At 37.8% G+C, this 18,295-nt stretch overlaps 1 protein-coding gene across 2 annotated transcripts in view; it reads right to left on the bottom strand.

The window, feature by feature from the left end:
• Positions 1–18,295, bottom strand: part of CFAP206 (cilia and flagella associated protein 206) — a 66,441-nt gene that overhangs the window by 24,080 nt on the left and 24,066 nt on the right. For both annotated transcript variants that reach the window (XM_030809454.1, XM_003258316.3), the window contains exons 8-11: positions 13,954–14,073; positions 11,789–11,987; positions 9,439–9,579; positions 5,589–5,782 (exon numbers count right to left, since the gene is read on the bottom strand). In XM_030809454.1, coding sequence (XP_030665314.1) covers positions 5,589–5,782; positions 9,439–9,579; positions 11,789–11,987; positions 13,954–14,073 — 654 coding nt within the window. The remainder of the gene's footprint in view (positions 1–5,588; positions 5,783–9,438; positions 9,580–11,788; positions 11,988–13,953; positions 14,074–18,295) is intronic.

The following is an 18,295-nucleotide window of genomic DNA, read 5'->3' as shown; positions in this document are numbered from 1 at the left end:
AGTTTCTACTTCATACAGATGCTTTCTGCAATAGCAATTAAAATTTTCCATCTATTAGTTGAGTCTTAAGAAAATGATTGCAATTATTCATTTTGCATATTACGATTTTAACATTATTGCTCCCTGCATTTGCAGTCCTCTGATTTATTTCTTCACCATGATGCCCCTGCTCCCCACAACGACACTCACTTCGTGTAATAAAGCAATATAGCGTTAAAAAAAATACAAAGTCTAGGGGAAAGAATTATTATTTGCATATATTGTGATGACCCACATTAAGAAAAAAAACCTAACAGACTCTAAATATCAATAGACTCTCAAATATCAATTATTAGAATTAGTAAGGGAGTTTATTAAGGTTGCTGAATATACAATCAATATGCAGAAATTAAACTGCATTTCCATAATAGAAGCAATAATGAACTAAAATTCAATCCTAAGCATCAACAGCATTTAAAATAGCAACAAAAAATATAAAGTCCCTACAAATAAATCCAACCAAAAAAATGTGCAATTCCTTGATAGGAAATATTATAAAACTACATTGATGCTTTGGATATGGAGACTCAATGTTGTAAAAATGTCCATCCTTCTCACACTAACCTACATATACAAGGCAATTTCAATCAGAATTCCTTCAAGGGTTTTTAATGGAACTTCATTATGTACTTCTCAAATTTATACAAGTAAAGAGTCTACAGACTTTTCAGAGAAGAAAGAATGTGAAAACTTACTCTACCAGATATCAAGACTTATAAAGCTATTGAAGATATCAGTACAGGAATTTTTTAAAAATTGAATAACTGAACATAATAGAGAGTGCAAAAATAAGCCTGTGGTTATTGATAAGACACTGTAGATCAGTGAGGAAAGGAGAGACTATTAAACAAATGGTCTACGACAATTTCACTACAAATGGGGAAAAAAATAAAATTGGATCTTTACCTCCCACCACAAACAAAAATAAAATCCAAGTGGACTAAAGGCTCTACATAATAGACAAAATATATTTCTTTTAAAAAAATGTAAGAATATTTTTGTGATCTCAGAATACATAAGAACTTCTTAAGACATGAAGAAAAAATAATGACAAATTACACATTAAAATGAAAGACTTGTTCATCAAGAGACACCACAAAAAGAATGAAAACATAAGCTACAAACTGAGAAAACATATCTTCAAAACATATATTTAACAAAGAATTCATATCCAAAATATAATTTTGAAAAAACACTTCCTGCAAATCACTAAGATAAAGAGAAATCAACGAACAGAAAATTGGGCAAAATGAGGTCATTTTACAGAAATATATTATTTAGGAATACATATATGAATGGCAAAAACTCAACTACTATTTTAGAAACAGGTAGAGAATAAAATATAACTAAATCCATCAAGTTTTATGAAGGCATAATTAATGAAACTACTATAGGAAAAAACACTATGCAAATGGTATTTTTATTGATGGGACAATCCAATATAATAAATATATAAATTCCCCCACAAATTATTTCATTAGTTTAATGCAATTCCAGTTAAAATTCCAGTAAGATTTTTTGGGGAAACAGCAAATTCATTAAGAAACTTACATGGAAAATTTTGAAAACTAAAAGGCAAAGAAGAGAGCTTCCTTATCAGATGATAAAATATATTACAAAGCAATAGTAATTAAAGCAGCGTGGTATTAGGATAGAGATGATAAATAGACCAATGCAACATAATAGAAAGCCTAGAAACAAACCTATTTCATATGAAAGTTGTTAATAAAATAGAGGTGCATTGTATTTTGTGGGAAATACATTTACATTATTTAGTAAATCGTGTTAGGAAAACTGGCTTACTACAGGAAGAAAAATAAAATTAGAATCCTTTATTATCTCCAAATAGACTAAAGATCTCAATTTAAAAAATAAATTGTGTGAAAGTTGTCAGAATCAAAATGGTGTCACTTGTGTTAAAAACTCTGACAAATAGAGCCAGGGACGGCCATGAAAGAAGGGCTCTTGTGGCAAATCGGCCATGAAGGAAGGGCTCTCGTGGCAAATCCCTGATAAAAATAATCACAAAAGACTCTCCAAAAAACACAATCCTGCACAAAGGCCACCACAACCTTACACAGAAAAAATGTTTCTGTGATGACATCTGCCCAGCAACTGCCTGTCCAACGAAGCCAAGGATAATGATCCTTTTTTTTTTTTTTTTTTTTGAGACAGAGTCTCGCTCTGTTGCCAGGCCAGGCTGGAGTGGTGTGATCTCGGCTCACTGCAACCTCTGACTCCCTGGTTCAAGCAATTCTCCTGCCTCAGCCTCCTGAGTAGCTGGGAATACAGGCACGCGCCATGACACCCAGCTAATTTTTGTATTTTTAGCAGAGACAGGTTTTCACCATGTTGGCCAGGATGGTCTCAAACTCCTGACCTTGTGATCCACTCGCCTCAGCCTCCCAAAGTGCTGGGATTACAGGCGTGAGCCACCACACCCAGCCAGGATAATTATCTTAAACAATTATGTAATCCTCCTACTTTTTCCCTTAACAGACTTTGTCTTTCTTTACCTCTCTTAATACACACATGGTTTACTATGACAAGTGTATTCCCATTGCAGTGCCTGGTCCTGAACCAATATCATTTCCTTTTAGAGAGTATCTGTTATTTAGATAGACAATTTAAAAAGAAGAAAATGGGCTGGATGTGGTGGCTCACACGTTTAATCCAGGCACTTTGGGAGGTTGAGGCAAGAGGATTGCTTGAGCCTAGGAGTTCAAGACCAGCCTGAGCAACAAAGTGAGGCACCGTCTCTAGAAAAACTAAAAAAAAAAAAAAAAAATTAGCCAGGCATGGTTGGTGCATGCCTGTGGTCTCAGCTACACAAAAGCCCAAGGCAAGAGGATTGCTTGAACCCAGGAGGTCAATGCTGTAGTGAGTCATGTTCATGTCATTGCACTCCAGCCTGGGCTACAGAGTGAGCCTCTGTCTCAAAAAAATAAAAATAAAATGTAAAAGAATCATCTTAGGACAGAGGAGAATTTCTAAAATAAGATTTCAAAAAAGCACAATCTTTAAAGGAAAAAATTAATAGATATGACTACATTAAAATTAAAGATGTGTCTTCAATGAAGGATTCGACTTATAAAGTTAACGGAGGTGTCAGGCTGGGAAAAGACATTTGCAACTTTTATAACTTATAAAGGATTAATATTTAGAATAGACAAGGAACTGCCAATCAACAACTTAAAAACAGAAACAGAAATGGAAAAAAAAACTGGCAAAAGTTATAAATATGCAATGTACAGAAGGGGAAACCTGAACAGATACATAAGAAGAAATGTTAAACTTCACTATCAGAAAAATGCACAATAAAACAGTAATAACAGCCCAGTGCGGTGGCTCACGCCTGTAATCCCAGCACTTTAGGAGGCCGAGGCAGGTGGATCACAAGGTCAGGAGTTCAAGACCAGCCTGACCAAGATGGTGAAACCCCATCTCTACTAAAAATACAAAAATTATCCAGGCGTGTTGGCGGACGCCTGTAATCCCAGCTACTCAGGAGGCTGAGGCAGAGAACTGCTTGAACCCGGGAGGTGGAGGTTGCAGTGAGCTGATACCGCACCACTGCACTCCAGCCTGGGCAACAGAGCAAGACTCTGTCTCAGAAAAAAAAAAAAAAAAAAAAAAAAACAATAATAAGTACCATTTTAAATTCATCAAATTGGCAAATATTACAAACTGAGGTATTAACAAGTCCTCGCAGGATTATGGGTAACTGACAAGCCTTATAATGAAGTTAAATTGGTACATTTTCAGAGTAACTTTTTAGTGGAAACAAAAATTGTAGGCCTACCTACTATTTGGCTCACATACAGAAAGGCACTGTAGAAGAGACCAATCTCTCATCACAACAGTAGGAACCTAGAAGGCTCTGCAGAATAGCTTCATTGGAAAGGGGAGCTGGAGTGCTACATCAACGATGTCATCACGATGTCAGAATAACACAATGTCAGAACACAGCACGCACGTCACGACGTCAGAATAACAGCACCAACTGAGCTGTCCATGGTCCTGACTGCCATACTTCCCCCACCCTCCTCAGATGACTTAATCCTTAGCTTGTTTCTGGTCTTCCTGCCCATGTGTTCAGACCATCCTCTGTGCTCCACTGTCACCAGCCCAACAGTCCTCTCACTAATTATGGCTTGGATCTCTGCTAGCCAGTTCAGTGGCACAAAGCCCACCTGTTTTATAGTTAAAATGTTGATAAAAATAGCAAACAAGTCCGGGTGTGATGGCTCACGCCTGTAATCCCAGCACTTTGGGAGGCCAAGGTGGGTGGATCACCTGAGGTCAGGAGTTTGAGACCAGCCTTGCCAACATGGTGAAACCCTATCTCTACTAAAACTACAAAAATTAGCCAGGCGTGCCTGTAGTTCCAGCTACTCAGAAGGTTGAGACAGGAGAATTGCTTGAACCTGGGAGGTGGAAGTTGCAGTGAGCCGAGATCGCACCACTGCACTCCAGCCTGGGCAACAGAGCAAGACTTGGAAAAAAAAAAAAAAGGAAACAATAGACATTTTAAACCATGTATTTCAAAATGTTTTCATTTTAGTGAGTTTAAAAGAGAGGAATTCAACAAGAGACAGGAGAGACAGAAAGACCACTTAAGAGATGAACAACAGGCTGGGCATGGTGGCTCATGCCTATAATCCCAAAACTTTCGGATGCCAAGGCAGGAGGATAACTTGAAGCCACAAGTTTGAGACCAGCCCGGGCAACATGGCGAGACCCCATCCCTATAAAAAAGAAGTTTTTTAAAAAAATTAGCCAGGCATGGTGGCACTTGCCTGTAGTCCCAGCTACTTGAGAGACTGAGGCAAGACGATCCCTTGAACCCAGGAGTTGGAAGCTACAGTGAGCTATGATTGTGCCACTGCTCTCCATCCTGGGTGACAGTGTGAGACCTTGCCTCTAAAAAGAACAAAAAAAGAGATGAACAATGAAAATGAGAGACAAAGAGGAAGAACGTGTGAATATACAGCATTCAAATGTGAGTTCCAAACCGGTAGAGATTTTTATCTGTTTTGTTTCAAGAAATCCCTTATGCCAAGAATAATTACTGACACACAATAAGTGGCTTACTAAATAAGATGAATGAATTAATTGATAGGCACAGACATACAAGAAATCCACCTTGAGATCCATTCTGTGGCCCTTCAGACTACTACAATTTAAACCTGTTAAATAGTTTTGCAGCTGATTATAAGTTACTATCTGTGTTATCTGTGTTGAGATCCTCCAATTTTAGATACAGAAATATACTGCAGCTTCAATTATTTATAAGTCAATGAAGTCTTTCTGATTCAGATTTTCCCCATTTCCTAATTCATCAATTTCACTCCATATCCTGTTTTCATTATTCTTTATTGATTCAATTAGTTTTCGTCTTCAGATGTGAATCCCTTTCAGACATCCTGTAAAGACCCTCATCTGACTCTCTCTGCCTGGACTTGGGAAGCATTCTACAACAAAATATAACTTTTAAATTAACTATATTTTTAAATGTCATAAATTCATAAAATATTGACCCTGCTTACCTGAGAATATGGAATAAGTGTTTCAAACTGTTGATGAAGTTCCAATAGCTGAATTAACTCTGTATTTTTTTTGGCCTTTTCTCTAACTGTATCAATATAATGTTCAGTATTTTCTGCAAATGAATATGCAGCATCTTTACTATTGAATGTGTAATATTTTTCTTTATATTTTAAAATTCCAATTGCTGGATTTCCTGAAAATAAAAAAAGAATTAGATATGAAATGTCTTGATCACTTATGAAATATTGCTATTCTGGCCAGGCACGGTGGCTCATGCCTGTAATTCCAGTACTTTGGGAGGCCAAAGCAGGCAGACCACCTGAGGTCAGGAGTTCAAGAGCAGCCTGACCAACAAGGTGAAACCCCGTCTCTACTAAAAATACTAAAATTAGATGGGCATGGTGGTGTGCGCCTGTAATCCCGGCTACTCAGGGGGCTGAGGTAGGAGAATAACTTGAACCTGGGAGGCAGAGGTTGCAGTGAGCTGAGATCGTGCCATTGCACTCTAGCCTGAGTGACAGAGCAAGACTGTCTCAAAAAGAAAAAGAAAAATTGTTACTCTGTGTTTGTAACATACCATAGAGCCATTCCTCATCCACTCCATTTTTTTTTTTTGAGACTGTGTCCCACTCTTATCAACCTGGCTGGAATGCAGTGGCGCAGTCTCAGCTCACTGCAGCATCAACATCGCAGGCTCAAGGGATCCTCCTGCCTTACCCTCCCAGGTAGCTGGGACTACAGGCATGTGTCCCCCAACCTAGCTAACCTTTTTTGTAGAGATGGGGTTTCACCACGTCACCCAGGCTGGTCTCGAACTCCTGGACTCAAGCGATCTGCTCACCTTGGCCTCCCAAAGTGCTGGGATTACAGGCATGAGCCACTGTTCCTGGCCCTTCTACTTCCTTTTTTTTTTTTTTTTTTTTTTTTGAGACAAAGTCTTGCTCTGTCACTCAGGCTGGAGTCCAGTGGCGTGATCTCAGCTCACTGCAACCTCTGCCTCCCGGGTTCAAGCAATTCTCCTGTCTCAGCCTCCTGAGTAGCTGGGATTACAGATGTGCACCACCACACCCGGCTAATTTTTGTATTTTTAATAGAGACGGGGTTTCACCAAATTGGTCAGGCTGGTCTTGAACTCCTGACCTCAGGTGATCCACCCACCTTGGCTTCCCAAAGTGCTGAGATTACAGGCATGAGCCACCATGCCCAGCCCCTTCCACTCCATTTTTAACATATCACTTATGCTTTTATTTTGCTAAAATGTTATAATTAGCATTTTAATTTATACATTTTTTAAATGATATGTGAAATCCATACTAATTATATTTTTATGTTAAAGTATGATTTTAAACTGTATTTTATGTAAAAATACCTTCCACTATTCAGATATAATAATTTAAAAAATCTTTTATGAAAAGCCACTTACTCATCTGGCAGATTTTTCAAAGCTACTTCAACTAACTATTGCAAGGACTATGTTTAAAATAACCCAGTAAGAACTACAAAAATGGGACATCTTTTCCAAAATGCAAATTTGCATATTAGCAAATATTTTTCACTGTAAAAAGATACTACATAGACTATAGATAATTAAATATCCACATAGTTTGTGGAAGTTGTATTAGAAAGAGTAACACTATCTTATCCATTTATTCTTTCATTTATCCAACAAATAGTTACTGACCATGTTCTTGGTGCTAAGGCTATAGAAGATAACAAATTCCCTGCTCTCAAAAAATCACAAATATATCATAGGCCACAGAGTGACAAGTGCTACATGAAAAAAATAATAAAGCACGTTAAATACATAGTAAAAGGAAGAAGTGTGCAATTGATATTTTAAATTGAGTGATTAGGGAAGGCTGAATAAAATGAGGCAGCAAGGCGATTAGCAACCTAGGAGGCAGAGTTTTCCAAGTAGAGTGCAAAGGCTCTGAGGTGAAAGTGGGCTTCAACTGTTCAACAACAGCAAGAAAGCAAGTGCCACTGGAGTGGAGCAAACGAGGGAAAGCGTGGTAGGCAATGAAGTCAGTGAAGTCATCGGAAAAGGATCCTGACTGGTAAGTGCCAGTGTTACCCTGGGATTTAAGGCATGTGGTCTCCACTTCTCAATGGAAGAAGGGAAGTTCTACAGAATACATCTGAGGTAATGCAGGTTGCTGCTGCCCAGAAAATAATGAAGTAGAAATAATGTAGTAAGCAGAAATCGTCAGAATTCACTTATTCGGAGAGGAATATGAAACTCATGGCCCCACAAGCTCTTCTACTTTTCTACTTTGCCCTCTTTCTTCTTAGACCCAGAGTTGGGAGACCCTGGAAGGGACCATACAGACCTCCTGGTTGATCCTTTTCATTTTCCTGAGGAGAAACTGAGGTCCACAGAAGGTGTGAGATTTCATAAAGGTTACCTAGTTCACTAAGAACACAGGACAGGCTCTTCTGAACCCTAGCCCATAGCTTTTCCAACCACATCGTGCTTCCTCTGCCATCACCCCACATCCGTGTTTTTCCTTTCCCTTCTTATTTGTGTGAAACAGGGAAGGAAGGAAGGAATGGAGAGGGGGAGGCAGGAGCGGAGGGAGAGAGGGAGGGAGGAGAAAGAAAAGGAAACTGTCTACAATCCACTGCATTTTACTTCTGCATGGCTCTTGATTGTTTTCTCCCCAGTATAAGTGACCCTCACTGGGCCTCAGAATATTACTCTCAATTTCCCACAGTAAACATTTTGTTATTCCCATTATCAAAAATGTAATAACACTTTTTAAATGAGCCAATTTTGTGTTCTCTCTAGCCTGTATACACACAATCCCAATAGTTATTTTTAATGAAAAAATACCCAATTGTGAAACATAACAAAAGAAATAAAGAAAAAAATAATGAAGAAAGAAGAAAAATAAGGTTAATGGTGTAAAGTAAATTAAAACACAATCTTGTCACACTGTTTTCATTCTAGCCCTGGCAGGCTTTTTCTTATTCACAATTCACACAGCACTTTTTGGATGATAATTTCTTTCATCTCTATCTCTGATTTATTCTTTATTTTGGAGAAGCTATAATAATATATACATCATAGAGAAATTTTACTTAATATTAGCCATTTCCTTATAGGCATCTAACAGAGAAATCCTATCTATGCCAGTGAAATATAACTGCAAAGTAACAAAGAATATTTTTTAACAAACATGTCCAATAAGTGTTGCTCTTTCAGTAATTACTTTGGAAGATGATATATTTTTAGTAATGTTGTGTAACATTTGTTTTGAGACAAAATCTCACTTTGTTGCCCAGCTGAAGTGTAGTGGAGTGATCTAAGCTCACTGCAATCTCTGCCTCCCGGGTTCAAGTGATTCTCCTGCCTCAGCCTCCCAAGTAGCTGGGACTACAGGCATGTGCCACCATGCCTGGCTAATTTTTGTATTTTTACTAAAGACAGGGTTTCACCATGTTGGCCAGGCTGATCTCCAACTCCTGACCTCAAGTGATCCACCCGCCTTGGCCTCCCAAAGTGCTGGGATTACAGGCATGAGCCACTGCATGCAGCCAATGTCGTGTAACATTTCTAGAATTCTTCACTGGCCATATGAGTCATCCCCTTTCAATGGTACTGCAGCATCCATATTTCATAACACATATACACTTTCCATTACTAATCACTTATAATTTCTTGCTTATATCAATCTACCAGAGCACCTCCAAAATAAAGACTTTGTCTGGATCATCTTTGTAGATCCTTTGTTAGTTCACCATTAGATTCCATAAAGTTTTTAAAGTGAATATTCAAGTGACAATGACAGAACTCCATATAAAGAAAAAATTGGGGAAAGGAGAGCAGTCTCATTTCCAGTGATATACCTGGAAGGAGAAGACCATCTGTTGCAGCAAACGTGTAAGCACAAAATCCCCGATATTGAATTAACAGTTTATCAAAATTTGCTGTTGTTTCTGGGAAAAGCCATTCTAGTTTTCTGAAATCTGCCACATTTACTCTATCTTCTAAAATGAAGGAGAAGAAGAAAAGCTTTAATTCAGTGAGAAGGTTAAATTTCCAAAATAAATCAGCAGTAGCTCATTCTAAACATTACCTTTTTATTGCTTTGTACTTTTCCCGATGGGCAAAAACTTGATATTCACAAAACCAGATTTATGAGGAAGTCTATTCAAGCAAAGAAGTACAAATGACTTCAGTGACATATAATGTCACATAAGTTTTTGGGGCAAACTTGGAGGTAGGACTTTGCTCCAGAATGAAGAACAGAAAGGAGAGGCCATTTCTGACAAGCATGCTCTGCTGCTGAGAGAAAAGCTGACTGGGGCACTTCCGAAAGTGTGTGGTGCTTCCTGCTGCAGAGTAAATAACCCAAGGAGGTGAGCAGAATAGACTGGCTGCTATGTGACCCAGAAAGAGATAGATTGACCTCATTCAATATAGTGTTGTTCTTAATAATATGCTAGGTGGCATTAATATGATGCTTATAAACTAGGACTATTGCTTCTTGAAACAACAGAGAAGGTTCTGAGCAGACAGTCAAGAAAATGTTACCTGATTTTGATAACAAGGTGTGTAATCTTTGTTCTTTATATTTTTTAAAATTCTTCCTACTGTTGGTTAGCTTACCTATTTACATTTGATAAGCAAACTGAATAAATTTTTACACAAATAATGCCATGTATTTTAAAACATTGTTCCTGAAGTTTCTTAGCTTTCACAATCCCACGTACACTTCTGTGCCTGGTTCTAAACCCAAAAAGCAGGCATCACAAATGATCTTGTGGCTACCACTAAAAGTAAATGCATAATTTAGAGAAAATAAATTATCTCTCTTTTTTCCTGATATGCCTGAAAGCCTCTAATAATGACAATATGTGGCAGGTGTAAATGAAATTCTTTTAGAAGAACACTGGCTTGACCAATTCACTGGAGCAGTAATTTAATAGTGTTCTAGTGAATAAAAAGTTCTGACGTATGGTAGAAAATGACCCACCTAAATCTAAGAAGTTGCAGGTAAACAGTCTTGCCAATATGGTTAGCTTAATATACACTGCTGGAGCTACTTTAACTTTTCAATTTCATTTAATGTTTGCTTACATATGCTGCTTTAATGAAATGAAATGAGTAATAAAAAACTTGAACTGAAAGGATATATTTTAGCTTCTGATTTAGTTTTCAGTTTTTATGTATTCTAATAGTTTAGGAAATCACTGCTATATTTTTATTTTTCATCTTAAAAAATAGAATTTGAAAAGAAAATTCATAGAGTAAATTATTAATTTCATTTTCTGAAAAAACTCTCTTTTTATGCAACATCAACATCTCAAGTCCCAGGCTTTTTTTTGGCATTCCTCATAAATGTTAAAGTGTCTTTAGCGAAGATAGAAGGGTCTAAAATGGTTAAAAGTTTATCGATAAAGATTGTTTTTCTGTAAGAATCAATGCATGTTCTAAAGGACTTAAATAAGCTCAATTAATTTTACAGGGATAACATTTATTGGTTTGTAAATTCCCAACTTGAATCTGAGGTAGATATATAACAAATAACATTCTAACGAAATGGAGCTTTATTTGCAACAAAATAGCAAGGATTAATATTCTTTTCTCCAACAAATAGTAATAAAATTACTAGGACTGCAATAGAAACACATCTGCACAAAAAATGATTGTTAACCAAAACATGAACAGTAACGCTAGGAATGGTTATTGCTGGATAGTAAGTTATTCAGTTTACATTTTTTCTGTTTTCCACATCTCCTCTCATGAACATTAGTGCTTTTTTTTTTTTTTTTTTTTGATATGGAGTCTCACTCTGTCACCCAAGCTAGAGTGCAATGGCACAATCTTGGCTCACTGCAACCTCTGCCCCTCTGGGTTCAAGTGATTCTCCTGCCTTAGCCTCCCCGGTGGCTGGGATTACAGGCGCCCGCCACCATGCCCGGCTAATTTTTGTATTTTTAGTAGAGACAGAGTTTTGCCATGTTGGCCAGGTTGGTTTCGAACTCCTGGCCTCAGGTGATCCACCCACCTCGGCCCCCCAAAGTGCTGGGATTACAGGCGTGAGCCACCATACCCGGCCCTCATTAGTACTTTATAATCAAGAAAAATATTTAATGCTGTATCAGAAAGATATGAAATTTTTAGAACAAAAGAGTGACTTTATTCTAGAGGTAATTTTAAAAAGAAGAGGAAATAATGGATGATTTTCATTACCCATGTGTTCTTTCATTCTACACACATCAGTTTTCACAGTCACTTCATTAAGATGACACTGCATCACTCTCTCAGGGAAGTATAGTTCGTGAGCACCCAAGAATGGCTGAATGTGAGTGAATAAATTACTGAGGACACCAATCACAATAGTTTCGTCTTGCAAGCTGGTCCACAGAGTAGAAAGTGCAATGAAGATAGGCTGAGGAAGAGAAAAAAATATATTCAAAATGCAACTGTGTAATAAAATTATAAATCACTGTACTCTTTAAGATAAATACAATTGTCATTTGTAAAGAAGTTAATTCTCCCTAAGCAAAAGTCCTATGAACTTAGACAGTAGATTTTAGATAGAAATTTGACTCATAAATTATGAGAAAATAAACTTGCATTTTATTTCAAAGCATTTTATTTTAGTATGATTATTATAAAGTTAGTTTACTTTAAAAAACCAAACACATGTGATCACCTAAGAAAGATTTATGGACTCTTCATCTCAAAAAACCAAGGGAAAAATGTCTTAAGAAAAAAAAAAATAGGGCCAGGCACAGAAGCTCATGCTTGTAATCCCAGCATTTTGGGAGGCTAAGGTGGGCAGATCACCTGAGGTCAGAAGTTCAAGACCAGCCTGGCCAACATGGTGAAACCCCGTCTCCACTAAAAATACAAAAATTAGCCGGGCGTGGTGGTGGGCACCTATAATCCCAGCTACTCGGGAGGCTGAGGCAGGAGAATCGCTTGAACCCGGGAGGCGGAGGTTGCAGTGAGTTGAGATCAGGCCATTGCACTCCAGCCTGGGCAACAAGAGTAAAACTAAAAAAAACAAGAGCAAAACTAAAAAAAAAAAAAAATAGCAAGGTGGAGCAAGATGGCAAAATAGAAAGTTCCTCCCATGCACCCTGCAAGGACACCAAAATCAGATGCTGAAGATGTGTTTAGAGGAGAATGAACACAAAAGTGTCACTGAAGACCATTTTTTTGTTTGTTTTCCTGACTGATCATCTAATAAAATATAACAATATTAAGAAAGTAAAAAATAAATTAAAAAGCTAAATATGACTCACTATAATTAGATTTTTTTCTGGCCCAATCATTGCTCAAAAGAACCTGGAAAGTATAGAGATATATCTTGGGCCATGTTTTGGGAGCTGCAAGTTAAAGATTTTAGGCCAGTGAGATATGTTTCTTATTCATATTAAAGGTCACTGACTTACAGAACAAATGAAAAAATCAATAAGGCCCCACATCTAAGTTAAACAATTTAGCCTTTTGTTTCTTGGTTTTTAAACCAAATACTGGGGATGACTTCAGTAAGTTATTACAGCCTCATATCCTCTATAATAATACTTCATATAGGCCGGGCGCAGTGGCTCATGCCTGTAATCCGAGCACTTTGGGCGGTCGAGGCGGGCAGATCACCAGGTCAGGAGATCAAGACCATCCTGGCTAACACAGTGAAATCCCGTCCCTACTAAAAATACAAAAAAAAATTAGCTGGGCATGGTGGTGGGCGCCTGTAGTCCCAGCTACTTGGGAGGCTGAGCTAGGAGAACGGCATGAACCCAGGAGGCGGAGCTTGCAGTAAGCCGAGATTGCGCCACTGCACTCCAGCCTGGGCGACAAAGCGAGACTCCGTCTCAAAAACATAAATAAATAAATAAATAAATAAATAAATAAATAAATAAAATACTGCATATATATTTTATACCTCCTTATCCAGATAAGGTTTGCCAGGTTTGTCCATAAAATGGTGCAGATAATCTGAAAATCAATATAAGTGAAGGCCTGGTAAACAAAGTGATTATTATCTGTCTTTTCAGAAAGGTCACAAGTTACATAATCTCTGTACTGGAGGCAATTTCTGACCAGCTACTATGAACACATTTTCAACCACAGTACAATGATTATTTCTGTTGTCACAGCCAATACTGATATGGTTATCATACTACACAGTTGCAGTTCCTTCAGTAGCAGTTGCTTCTGTAGGGGAATTCTCTCATCCAACTTACAGCATACTATTACGGCAAAGTAACCATAAAGAACAGGATCAACTTATACAAAACATTATATTTTTAGAAATTAAATATAATTATAACGACTTATGATCCAATATTACAGGGCTCAAAAGGGAATTCACCTTAAGGTCAAAGTTTATGACAAATACTTACAAAGACTTGTGATGTTGGGACCGCTATCTTTGATTTTATGGTCATTTTTAGTTGTTCCAGATGGGCTCCTAACTGTTTTGTCATCATTTCCACTTCTTGAGCACCAGTAATTATATCTGACTGTGAAAACAACATAATTTGCATTAATATTTTTGTAATTATACTATAAAAATCATATGTGTTTCAGACCATACCTGCTCCCCACATCCTCTGAAAGTAGGCTCAATGACAGCAAGCAGTCTGTTCTCCGCAAGATCCTCAACACCTAGAACAGTACCAGCATATGTATGGGGCTCCCAAGATATTTGTGAAATGGATGAATATTTTGAAATACAATAGATATAATTTTTCTTAAATGTATACAGGTATTCTTAGATTTAAATATAACTGCATTCTTTAGAAATGGATCCTCAAGAATCTGTTTTTGTATAGCTGTTATTTTCCTATTCCTCAATGATAAAATTAATTAGGGGTTCCTCTGAAAATTATGTTAACAAGATTTAATAAAATCACATAGAGAAAAACCTGTTAGGAGTGAGCCAGCAGGGCACTGCAGGTTGGCAAGCTAGTGAGATCTCACCTGTGATGTATGCCATATGGTTTAGGGGATATTCTTGAAGACCCTGTCATAGAGTTCATCACTGAAATGACTCACAAGGCAACGTGAATTGGAAGACAAGGTTGAGTACAAGTTTACAATATTGTTTTCTTGATTTGAAGGGACCCAAGGAAGTTTGCTAGGGTTGAAGACTTGATTACTATGAATGCAGAACTGAAATGAACTGGAAACCATTTGACAAAGTAAACTATGGATCTTGACACCTTTTTTACTTTCTGAAACTTCATTATCGTCTGGGGGAAGTACATATATTAACTGTATATTTTCTATAGTAAAGTCCTGATAGATATCAAGCCATGTAAATGAAAGATGGAGAAACACAAAGTTTTCAGCTTTTATTTTCATGCCTTCAATTTTACGGTGATCTTTGAGCCTTTAATCGCCTGTCTTTACATAATAAGCATACTTGAAATACTTCTTGGGTTTCAACGATCACACATAATAAGTTAAGGTACCTTGTACTTTATTTCTTTCTGACCATTTATTTCTTTCTGACTTTTGACTATCTAAAGGATGAAGTAGTATTTATATGTTAGCTATATTTGTGCCATTGTAAGCTATACTGTAGCTATTTATTATGCAAGATCTAAAAGACATCTTTGACTTTATGATAACTAAGACATGCTTCATGTATCCTAAAGTTTTTAGACAACAGTAAACTGAAAGGTTATTAAAGGTAGTGAACTGGTTTGTGATCCTTCTAAGGAGATGATATAGAAAAATACGGTTCTTTGTAAGAATTTTCATCTGTCTTAAAAGATAATTTGTCTTAATATTCTCTTCTTCATATAACAAGAGTGATTATTTTTCAAGAAACTAAAAATTTCATGTGAATGCTTGTTGGAAGGCATTTTTGATTTAAAACCTTCTGAGGCTTATAAAATACTATCTGTTAAGTTTTAGGAGAACTCATTTTCCCATATCAGATTAAATCTTCTCAGAATAAATGCTTTCGGTAGCAAGAATAGTTTTAAAAGTTGATGACAGGATAAGCACTTGGGATAGTATTCTATTAACATATTTGTAAGTATTTGTTCATTGTGGAAATGTGTACTTGATTAAAACATACATGGCTATGGAAACTGCTTTTGTAGCTCAGGATATGCAGGTTTGTGTGTATTTAGCTTATTGTAAAGCCCTTAGCTTAAAATAAGGATTAAAATTACATTTAAATAGATCACTGAATGTTATTCTTTGTGAAACTGAACTTTTCGTGTGACACAAACATTATAAATCAACACTTGGGAAACTTTTACTTTCTTAATCTATTGATACAAGGAATAAAGTATGAAAAAATAAAAAAACACATTGAAGAATGCAGAAAATCTTAAAAGTCACAGCATTGAAAGAAAAACAATATATCTGCTACAACAATCATGGTCTGAAAATAAGTTTCTAAACACTGAATTTCAAATAATTATATTTGGCCAAGCACGGTGGCTCACGCCTGTAATCCCAGCACTTTGGGAGGCTGAGGCAGGTGGATCATGACGTCAGGAGATCAACACCATCCTGGCTAACATGGTGAAACCCCATCTCTACTAAAAATACAAAAAATTAGCCAGGCGTGGTGGCACACGCCTGTAGTCCCAGCTACTCGGGAGGCTGAGGCAGGAGAATCACTTGAACTCGGGAGCGGAGGTTACAGTGGGCCAAGATCGAGCCACTGCACTCCAGCTTGGGCAACAGAGCAAGACTCCATCTCAAAAAAAAAAAAAAAGAAATAATTATATTTATTCTTACTATGGGCTAAGCACCACATTAAATACTTACAAATACAAAAAGGGATAAGTACAAATGAGAAAATCAAAGAATAGTAAGGTAAGTAAATTGTCTAAGTATATGCAGCTAATAAGGGGTAGCATCATGGTGGATCCCAAACCATCTGAGCCCACAGCCCAGCTCTTAACCATTATACCGTGTTGCCCAAGATGTCACCAGAAATGGTTGTGGTGTGGGTTTATCAGTATAGCATAAAAGAACGACATCTATCTGAAGAGAAAAAGGTGCATCTGAATTCTCAGACATTTGTAGGTAGCCTAATTATATGCTTTCTAGACTCTTTTAAATGACAAAAATAATTACTTCACGAGTACTATCAACTACTATCATTGTATTACAACTAACAAATTTTTATTCATAAATGTAACATGTATCCTGTTTTAATTTTACCCATACTGCTGTTTAAGCATTACTCCTCCTCCTGCTTTATTCTTCCATACACTATTATCTATTATATCAAATAGGTCTCTTGTCTACCCTCATAGAGTTTTTTCCCCCTTGCTTGTTAAGTTTTGTTTTAGGAATCAATATGAAAATGCAGTCTTTAAAGTCTTTTAAGATTTGTACAACAGCAACAAGAAACAGGAATACATTTGCATATGTTCTCCAAAATAAAAGTTGCATTTGACATGCAATACTTATTAAAACCTACAATTAAAAATATCCTAAGGCTGGGCTGGGCGCGGTGGCTCACGCCTGTAATCCCAGTACTTTGGGAGGCCGAGGCGGATGGATCACGAGGTCAAGGGATAAGAGACCTTCCTGGCTAACACGGTGAAACCCCGTCTCTACTAAAAATACAAAAAATTAGCCGGGCGTGGTGGCGGGCACCTGTAGTCCCAGCTACTCGGGAGGCTGAGGCAGGAGGGTGGCATGAACCCGGGAGGCGGAGCTTGCAGTGAGCGGAGATCATGCCACTGCACTCCAGCCTAGGTGACAGAGCGAGACTCCGTCTCAAAAAAAAAAAAAGAAAAAGAAAAAATAATAAAAAAAAATATTCTAAGGCTGGGCGCAGTGGCTCACGCCTGTAATCCCAGCACTTTGGGAGGCCGAGGCAGGCGGATCACTTGAGGCCAGGAATTCCAGACTAGCCTGGCCAAGATGGTGAAACCCCGTCTCTACTAAAAATACAAAAAAATTAGCCAGGCGTGGTGGCGCGTGTCTGTAGTCCCAGCTACTAAGAAGGCTGAGGTAGAAGAATCGCTTGAACCCCGGAGACAGAGGTAAACCGAGATTGCACCACTGCACTCCAGCCTGGGTGACAGAGCGAGACCCTGTCTGAAAAATAAAAAAAAAAAAATCCTCTAGACCCCTCCCCCAAGCTGTATTTGCAGGATCGATTCAGAGTAGGCACACAGAGCTGCTTGCTTTTTTTCTAATAATGTCCTAGAAATTACTCTATTTACATTTCACTAAAAAGAATTTATTCACAATCATCTAGAGTTGTTTTTTTGTTTTTTTTTTTTGAGACAGAGTCTCATTCTGTGGCCCAGGCTAGAGTGTAGTGGCACAATCTCGGCCCACTGCAGCCTCTACCCTCCGAGTTCAAGCGATTCTCCTCCCTCAGCCTCCCGAGTAGCTGGGATTACAGGCGCCTGCCACTGCACCCGGCTAATTTTTTGTATTTTTAGTAGAGACGGGGTTTCACCATCTTGGTCAGGCTGGTCTTGAACTCCTGACCTCATGATCAACCCGCCTCAGCCTCCCAAAGTGCTGGGATTACAGGCGTGAGCCACTGCACCCAGTCTTTTTTTTTTTGAGATGGAATTTCGCTCTTGTTTTCCAAGCTGGAGTGCAATGGTGCAATCTCAGCTCACTGCCTCCCTGGTTCAAGCAATTCTCCTGCCTCAGCCTCCCAAGTAGCTGGGATTACAGGCTTGCACCACCATGCCTGGCTAATTTTTTGTATTTTTAGTAGAAATGGGGTTTCACCTGACCTCA

The sequence above is a fragment of the Nomascus leucogenys genome, chromosome 3 (genome assembly GCF_006542625.1).
Source record: "Nomascus leucogenys isolate Asia chromosome 3, Asia_NLE_v1, whole genome shotgun sequence".
Taxonomy (NCBI): domain Eukaryota; kingdom Metazoa; phylum Chordata; class Mammalia; order Primates; family Hylobatidae; genus Nomascus; species Nomascus leucogenys.
The sequence above is the reverse complement of the archived record's forward strand: the minus strand, read 5'-3'. Positions and strand labels throughout refer to the sequence as shown.